This window comes from Mixophyes fleayi, chromosome 9 (assembly GCF_038048845.1).
Source record: "Mixophyes fleayi isolate aMixFle1 chromosome 9, aMixFle1.hap1, whole genome shotgun sequence".
Taxonomy (NCBI): Eukaryota; Metazoa; Chordata; class Amphibia; order Anura; family Limnodynastidae; genus Mixophyes; species Mixophyes fleayi.
In genome coordinates this window covers 93,992,232-94,001,545 of record NC_134410.1, presented here as the reverse complement: position 1 = coordinate 94,001,545, position 9,314 = coordinate 93,992,232, and the positions used below count along the sequence as shown (strand labels likewise).

The 9,314-nt window shown below is 38.6% G+C and overlaps 1 protein-coding gene across 2 annotated transcripts; it reads right to left on the bottom strand.

The window, feature by feature from the left end:
* Positions 1–2,759: 2,759 nt before the first annotated feature.
* On the bottom strand, positions 2,760–9,209 carry CMC4 (C-X9-C motif containing 4). Of its 2 annotated transcripts, XM_075184692.1 has the most exons (4): positions 9,096–9,206; positions 6,302–6,458; positions 4,101–4,171; positions 2,760–4,011 (listed from the first exon to the last, which is right to left on the bottom strand). In XM_075184692.1, exons 3-4 carry the CDS (start codon positions 4,159–4,161, stop codon positions 3,830–3,832), a joined length of 243 nt encoding a protein of 80 aa, XP_075040793.1. In that variant the 5' UTR covers positions 4,162–4,171; positions 6,302–6,458; positions 9,096–9,206; the 3' UTR covers positions 2,760–3,829. The 2 variants fall into 2 exon arrangements, with proteins under 2 accessions (XP_075040793.1, XP_075040794.1); XM_075184693.1 differs by lacking the exon at positions 6,302–6,458 and having other exon boundaries at positions 9,100–9,209.
* Positions 9,210–9,314: the final 105 nt, after the last annotated feature.

Below are 9,314 nucleotides of genomic sequence, written 5' to 3'. Positions count from 1 at the left end.
ATCAACAGTTTAAAAAGCGGCTAACACTCTCTTTTGAAAGTGGCTTTCATTTTCTCAGGTTCTTCAGCCAGGGGCAACATTTACAGTTTATGTGTCTCTTATCATTGCCCAGAACCTTTATCAAAGTACTTCTTATGGCTGTTCTCAGAAAGCAGGGATTTGCAGTTTGGCCTTATCTGGATGATATTTTGTTAACAGGAATATCAGAACACAGTGCCCAATCCAAAACACTTAAAATAATTTATTTTCTACAAGACCATGCTTGGATTAAAAATATACAGTCAAAAGTCATCAAGTACCTTGTCAGCAGCTGCAATTTCTGGGAATACAGACAGACAGCAGAAGACAAAGCATTGGTATCAGAGAAAAGACTTGTAAAACTTAAACACCTGACTGACACCTGTAAATTTAGTGTAGCTACAATCTTGAATAAGGGACTGTCTCAGGTTTTAGGAATATTTTTTCTTGACCATAGTTGTCCTTCCATCGGCGAGATCATATGAGGAGTCTTTAACTAGAGGTACATCAGTGGAATCGCAGTCCAGATTTACTGGATCAGCAGATAAAACTGACACAGAGCACTAGGGAGTCTCTTGGATGGTGGCAAGATTTAGCATTAAAGGAAAACGGAGTACCCCTCTCAATAACAAAATGGACTCTGCTAACAACAGATTCAAGCTCCAAAGTCATCAGTTCACAGAAGTGGTGCATGGATTAAAAAGGAAAAGAAACTTCAAGTGAACATACTGGAAGCAAGGGCAGTGTGGTGTAGCATACAACATTTTCTACCTCAGTTGCAACACTAACATGTCAAGATCTATTCAGGCAATGAGACTGTAGTGGCATTCATAAACCGAAAAGGAAGAACCAAGAACAAAATAATGATGTCAGAGGGTATTAACAATGGTATAAAGATCAGAAAACAAGCTGAGATCACTTTTAGCTCTTCATGAGCAGGCAAGGACAACAAGGTGTCACATTCACCCTGGAGTACAGGGGTTTCAGCAGTTGGTGGGAAACCTTAGGGCCCATCAGATAGATTTGATGGCGACCAGGCCAATCACCAAGACAGAGCGATTCTGCTCCCATCACAAACACTCCAGAGCAGAGGGAAAAGATGCTCTGACCTTGGAACCTCAAACTGAGGTATATGTCCCTCCTGTTCCTCTTACTACACATACACTGGAGATCAAGAGACAAAAAGTGGAAGTAATAGCAGTTCTTCGAATCCGGCCTCACCGGCCATGGTATGATGTAGCTTGAGAGATGTTCCTAAAACAAACTTGGCCTCTACTTATGCAGTCAGATCTCCTCCATACAGGACTATTATCCATTCAAATCCAGGGACTCTCTCTCCTTGATGGTGTGGAGACTGATTGATCATTGCTTAAAAGTAAAATAATCTGGTAAAGTGATTGAAGTATTATTGCAAGCAAGAAAGAAAGCTTATACTATAATGTATCACAGAGTCTGGAAGACTGCAAACCCAGATTGATCAGTCCTGTTGCTGCTAACATATCTCAGGTATTGGATTTCCTTCAAGAGGGTTTGCAGAAGGCCCTGGCCCTTAGTATTGACAATCACAAAATTCCCCAAATCAACATAGTGTCATATGTGTAGTTAATGCCAGTAGCCTTGTATGACAGATATCTCTTATTAATTTTGTTTTACTTTCCAGCTCCAGAACATCATTTTTCTGAATTGGCTCTTAACAGCATATTCAAGGTGAGACCACTCTAGTATTACATAAAGTAATAATATAAAAATTTCCTCTCTTGAGTCTGAGTTCCTTACAAGAAAAACATCCTGCTGGCTTTAGTTGTGACAGATGAGCATTGTGCACTCCTGCTAAGTCTATAATCTACAAGTTTACCTTGATTCTTTTCCATCATAGATTCAACCAATTTTGTCCCACCTAAGGCATAAGTTGCATGCATATATTCAATCCTCATAGGCATACATACCTAGTCTTGTTTTATTACTGTTTGTTCTCAATTGCAAAACGCTGCAGAGCATACTTGCTGCCCAGTCTCACAATTTATTTTTGTACACTAAAAAGGATACCTCATCTAGTATGCACTGTATTACAGTACATTATTGTGTGTCATCTGTAAACATAGACAATTTGTACATCATAATCTTCTATTTCAGGACTGGCCAACCTGTGGCTCTCAAGGTGTTGTGAGACTACAAGCCCCAGAATTCTTTGCCAGTAGATAGCCAGCTGATAGCTGGCAAGGTATGCTAGGAGTTGTCGTTTCTTAACACCTGGAGAGCTACAGGTTGGCCAGGCAAACTAAACAGAATTAATCCTAAGACAGCTGTGACAGGATGGACCGCCTATGCCACCCTGTTTGTTGTTGCTGGGAACCGGCTGGGCTTACTTTGCCACCGTTCCCTTCTGTTATCCCAGATGTGCCCTCTTGCCGCAGTAGGACAGGCTTACAAAGGCTGCCACTACTGGACTCCTTACCGGCATCCAGAACCGGGTTTCTTCTGGGTAACTGACACTGTTAGCGTATCTCGCTGCTGGTGTACCTGGGCTTGGACTCCTGACCTCGTACTATGGATCAGAGAAGCTGTGGTTGGATATCCCCTGGCCTGTCACACTGACCAGGGCTACATGGGTAGCAGGCAGAGCGGTGGTGCCGGAAAGCTTGGGTCCAAACCTCAGAGACAGCCGGAGAACGGATTACATTTAGGGTCTAATCTGCAGGTCACAGGAATACAGCAATACTAAAGATGTTTTCAAGCAGGTCTTTGAAGCAAGTGATGTTTATTTGCTCACACACTGGTTGAAGGTACCAGTGATCAGGTCAGATGAAAATCAGAAGAACAAGTTTCCAATCCAAGCTAGTGTCTTTTATACAGTTTAGACACAGGCTATTTTTAGCATCAGGATATAACCTGTTTACACAAATGTGGATTTACATACATTGCAAAGCCAATAATATTTACACTTAGCTATGAAATTCTTAAAAACCTTGCTGTGATATCCTGCATCTTATTTCAGAGGCGGGATACATACTAGCAAGTCAAAAGGTCTAACTGACATGAATACCTTCTTCAGACAGTCGCCGAATACACATTCCCACAGAACAACACAAACCCGAACAAGAAAATTCCCCACAATACACCAAAGGCTTTGTAAACAAAGGCTTGTAGTATCAGATATATACATCAGAAAAGGCATTTGCTTTAGAAAGGTTAAATAGAAAAAACTAATTTTCTACCCTGGTCTCAGAAATAACGATTTCATATCTCAAAATATACAAAATATCAAAAATAATTGCATGTGCAATTATATAAATAAGCGCCCTGCGCTATTTCCTTTAAATACATTTATACCATTAGCTATTTATACGTGATCAGGTAACAACAGCTAACTCTTGGGCACAGTCTTTTAGCCAGTTTTCAATCAGGTAGATACTGTTTCTAGGCCAATAATCTTTAACTTATACATTATATAGCTGTAAAGCAAAGAGTAAAATTACTTTTTAAAAACTGAAATATACTATATCCACCAGTACCCCTCTCACTAATTTCCTACTCTCTTTCTCGTGGCATTCAAGTAGTAGTCTGGTTCAAATATTTGGATAAAGATTCTGTGAACTACTAAGAGATTCATGAAATATATGTAAGAATTGGTGTCCAAAATCTCTTTACTTTTGGTATATTATATAGAAATAAAATAAAATGTTAAGTGAAAAGAGTCTCAGTGTTGGATTTTATAGAGAACATATTCTGATTTGTTTGGGTTACTATAATATTGTATAATTAACTCTGTCAGAAACTGCAGGTTCTAGTTCGAACAGGACAGCTCTAGATTTCAAAGAAAACAGTCTTGTTTAGTTCCATGTTCACTGACCCCTTGGACTTCAGGTTCTTCTTTAGTTGGTTGTTGCTTATAGAAGCCAGAGCAGCAGACTGAGTTCTGAGTTACCAACTTAGAACAGCAGTTACGCATTGCTTGAAATTCATGCTCACATTTGCTCTCCATGTAATTGTTTACTGTGAAAAAAAATACTAGTTAGGCAATTTTTCTGAATCATTCTGGATATTCTTAAAAGTACCAACTTGCACTGCTTATCACAGCTTACCTTGCAGGCACTTCTGTATTGTACATGCTGCTTTCTGACATGGATCCTTTCTCTGAGACATCAGTGAGATGCTATTCAAGAGAGATTGTAAATTACCAAAGGTGCTATAATGTATCACAAAAGAAATAGTATATGTATAACAAATGTTCATTCATAACCACAAATGTCAAACATTAAAAACATTGAATATTGTTTCATACATATTTTCATGATAGTATTTAAGCATTCATACTAAGGGCAATGAATACATTACACAAAACATGAATGGAAAAGTAAGAAATCAAAATTATTTAATTATACTGTACAAGTACTTTTGAGTCGCTATGAAGAAGATGTTTAGTTTATATAACCCTTCATATTTATTATTTCTTATCCCAACATTTCTAATGTTTTGTAAACATATTAATATTTTTAAAATATAAAACAAATTATACTACCAATTATAGTCAGTGTTAGTGCAGTCATTCTACTAGTTGTACTTTGTTAATAATAATAGCCACTAATAGACAATTATTGACAGATACAATTCAACAAAATTTACTCACAAATTATAGAATAAGATAAAAAACAGTTTTTAAATTGTAATATAAAGTCAGAGAGTAATACCCAATAAGAATTATCAATGTTCGGCCCCTATTTTTCACATGTGTTTAAACACAAGAGAAACAACATATTAAAACTTAACATATTAGTAAATTCGGTACTTGTTAATTATACGGCTGGAAAAATTAAATGGAGGAGGAGCTCTAGCATGAACTCTGCCCTTCTGTAATTCCAAGGGCAGGATTGGGCTGGAACAGGAAGCATGTGATGCCTGTGTCAGATTCATATTAACTGCCTAGGGCAGGACTAGCTTGACCCACTATCTATGCAGCTGCAAAATTCAGAAAAGATGAAACCACACAGGTAAGCCTGGTGACTTTGGTCTTTTCGGCACTAGGTTAAACTATGCAGCTCTAAAGACAGGGGACTCTTACTTTGTATTGTCATTCAATAAAAAAAAGTTAACAAAAATTGTCAGGCGCCGCCCGCGATCTCCGGGACGGCCACCTGTATCTTCTCTATAATGCGTCTGGTTGCCTGACAATTCTTTCTCATGCTTCGCTATCTGACTCGTGGAAGGACCGCGACCTGCGTATCTCCTGCAGCTGAGTCCATACCTCCTTGCAGGGGTCCCTGGTGAACACCAGGGGCATGTTAGACTCCGCACCTTCGTCCGAGTAGTGCCAACGATAGCAGGTACGCTATACTAAGTTGTGACAAAAGTAGTGCGTAAGAGCCAATAAGGAAGGCAATATTTACAATTCCAAAGAGGCTGAAGATCTGAGTTTAAGCTAATCCAAGTTGGTGAAGGAACTTAAGGAAGAATTTGAGTAAGTTTTCTCACTTCAGTTTTCTACACAAAACCATGTTGCAATGCACGGGGTGCAAATTAGTTTATTATTTTGTACATAAGTTAAAAACTGTTTTTTCATGTAGGACACAAATATCAACTTTAAATTTCAGTGTACAAATAAGCTATCAAGTATTTGTGTGCTACAAGAAAAAACAGACAGTATTTAACTCATGTGCAAAATAATAAACAAATTTGCACCCCTTGCATTGTAACATGGTTTTGTCCAGAAAACTTAAGTGAGAAAACTTACTCAAATTGTTGCCTAAGTTCCTTAATGAATCAGGCCCTACATATTGGTTACTAAAATTATCTTCATATTGTAAATTATTCATTACAAATATCACTTTATTCTATAGAGGTCATTAAAAGTTATATGTATTGTATATAGATCAATGTAATGCTCTCTATATTGTACGGAGGTCTACAATGCTCTCTGTATAGTATATATGTCATTACTATGCTCTCTGCATTGTACAGACATACCTCCCAACGTTGGCGTCCTAAGAATCAGGACAAGGGAACATAGACACACTATTGGAAGTGTAGGCACGCCACATGAGATCATTTGACCCTCCCATCCCCCTCCTCTGAAAACACTGTTGAATTGTTGAGTGCACCAGAGATTGGGGCATGCTGCACCTGCTTACCATGGTGAGAGGAACATACCTACCAACCTTCCAGCAGTCAGAACTCCTTAATTACTAGTTAGATGGGGCTGTATTGTTTTGATTACAGCTCTTTGTAATAATTTCTGTAACATATTTCATTGGCTATATAAACCACTCACACATTAGACAAACCATACCTTCAAGGTTTTCAGTACACCAATTTTTCCACTATGGTGAGCCAGTAGAAGAGCCTGCGCTATTTACAAGTGTTTTCCCCAGACCCATAAGTTGCTAGCCCTACCCTGTTCCAGGGATACGGATGTTCACTTCCTGAGCAAGTGGGACACTGTTGGACTGGTTGCGAAAAAAAATAAAACAAAAAGCAGTGTAGGACACAACTGCAGCATCCAAATAATTAACAAGTAACATAAATCCTCCAGTGCTGAAGTATGCTGTAGATCAGTGGTGGGCAAACGGCTCTAATGTCACATGACACATGCTGAGCCTTCATTTGCGCAACTGGATTACGACTCCACTACTTTCATTTACCCTTGGCATCCTTACAGATTGCTTACTTACTTCACATCACTGTGGACATTAAAGACCAAAAATAAAAATACTTTATTGTTCTTCATATTAATGTATGTATTTGTTCACTGAATACCAGTAAATAAGCTGTTTAGTAATCAAAATAAGTGTCTCCTCCTACTATTGGGAACCCTCTGGAAACATTACAGAGATAATATGATATGGGGACACTATTGTGGCATAATATGATTTGTGGGCTCTATGGTGGCTTAATATCAATTGGGGGCACGTACTCAGGAATGAGGGAAGGGGGAGGGTGTTAATGTAATGTGTGAGGTAGGCTATTAATTTAATGCTGGAGTTTAGGTGGGAGCTAATTATTTAATTGGTGCTATTTTATTTGTGGGGTGATGTGGGTCACTTTAATTTAATATTGGGGTCTAGCAATTTAAGAAGGGGTGATTGGACCTTTAATTTAATGCTGGGATGGTTTGGGGACTATTAATTGAAAGTGGGGCTGTTTGGGAAAAAAATAACGTCTATTTATGAAATGTGAATATGAATTATTTAATGGTAGTGATGGTTGCGGGAAATGGGTATATTTCTTAAACGTAAATGCTATTTAATTTATTGCTGGAGTTGTTTTGAGGCAGGGAAATAGATTTATTAAATGTGAATACTAGTATTTTAATGTTGATGCTGGAGGAAGGCCTAATTATAAAACATGGGTTGTATTGATTAAACACCAGGGCTGGTTGGAGTTTTTAAATTACATGTACCCATTTTGTTTTCAAATAGGGCCTCTAATATTCCAGGATCCAGACAAGCAGCAACTAAAGACAACAGCAGCCACAGGTGGTGAAAGTGACAAGAACAGGTAGGAGAGAGCAGGACTGTCTGGCAACTGTCCCGAATTCTCACTCGTCTAGTGAGATTTGGTCCGACTACAAGGACAGTTGGGAGTTATGTCCTACTTCACACTGTACTGCTTGTGAAGGCAGAGCTGCGTGCAACTAACAGTATTGCACACAGTATTGCCTGTGTAGTTGTCTAACATTTGTCTAAAATGATAACCATGTTACATGATAGGGGCCCCCTGTCTTAAATACCCCGGGACCCCCAAGCGTAAATCCAGCTCTGGTTAGCAGGAGTGAGCGGATAGCTGCTCCCAGTCCCCGGACAGGACACAGCCTGCAGAGCAAGCCGAGGAGCTCTAAGTCTCACATGATTTGGTAATCCCGTGAGACTAAGAGCTTCCCTGCTCACTCTACAGGAAGTTCCCACCCTGATGGATGTCAGCAGCAAAAGAAGCATAGATAAGTTCAGGGTGCTGGGGGTGTCATAATGTGCCCTTGGGGATGGAGTGATGTGACTGGGAGTGCGTGATAAATGTAATGTCGGCGCGGCGGCACAGTTTCTTCTTTTGTGCCCTAATGTATTACCAAAAGAGCCAAGCAAAATTGGAAAAAAAAAAAAAGGACGCTTGTTCTTCATCTAATATAAATATATGAGCAACCACCTACAATTAATTTATTAAATATAACATATATAACATAAAAGTATAAAATCAAAATAGCATATAATAAATCCACTCTTTAATTCTGTAAACACTTGTCACATTAAGAATCAAACTCTTATTAACTGGATTTCAGTTAATAAGAGTTTGATTCTTAAAGTGTTTATTGGAAAAATTTAGAGGTGACAGAGGACCGCACAGCTAGTTTGAAAACAGTGCTACTTGCAATTTATTATGAAGTTGCTGTCACAGAACTGATTCTGTCATAAAAGTGTAGCTGGGATAAAATGAGAACTCTTTATTGAAGAATGTAACTGAAATAGGTATACAGTGCAAACAGTCACAGGTAAAATAGAAATGATAAATGAGTTCCCAGGATGGTCCTCAATGGACTAGACAAGATAACAATGAAAGTAATTAGGCTTAACAGAAAGCAGGACTTAAGACACAGGAATTGTGCATATTAGGGTCTGAAATAGTATGCTAACAAAGATAAACATTAACCATGTATCTTCTCAATGCACCATGCGTTTCACCTGCAGCCCGACTCTTATTAAATGAGTGCAGAGGCTAAAGAGTGTTTCAGAACTAGTGGGAGGTATGAAAGGTGTTTGGGGGGTAAATGGGATTATAAAGGATAGATAAGGTTGTTTTGGGTGAGCAGGCATTGTGAGGGGTATTTTGGATTGCATATTTGATCTATTTCAGTGCATGTGGTGTCTCTTTCTTTCATTACACGTTTTGTTTTCATTTATAATTTTTGAAGGCTAGAGAGCTGCACATGCTGCCCTTAAAGTATATCTGGTTTCCCATCATTACTGTTGAATATTAATAATCTCCAATGCAGGTATTCAGGGTTTTCCATTTCTTTAATATTAAATAGTTACGAGATGCCGCTGTGAAACTACCAATAATATTAACCTGCTATGGCAAGGACATTTATACACCTACCTTTTGTGCTTGGATAACCGAACAGTTCAACTCTGGTGCACAAGCTTTGTAAACAGTAACAGATAACCTCTGTGTGTGTGTGTGTGTGTGTGTGAAATGTTATGGTCGAATTGTCACTATTTCTATGCGCTTAAACTGGCTAAGTCGCCATTTTTTTGAAGATCAAAAATAGTTTTAGTGAACTGAAGTGGCGCCAACAAAATGAAACCGATAGC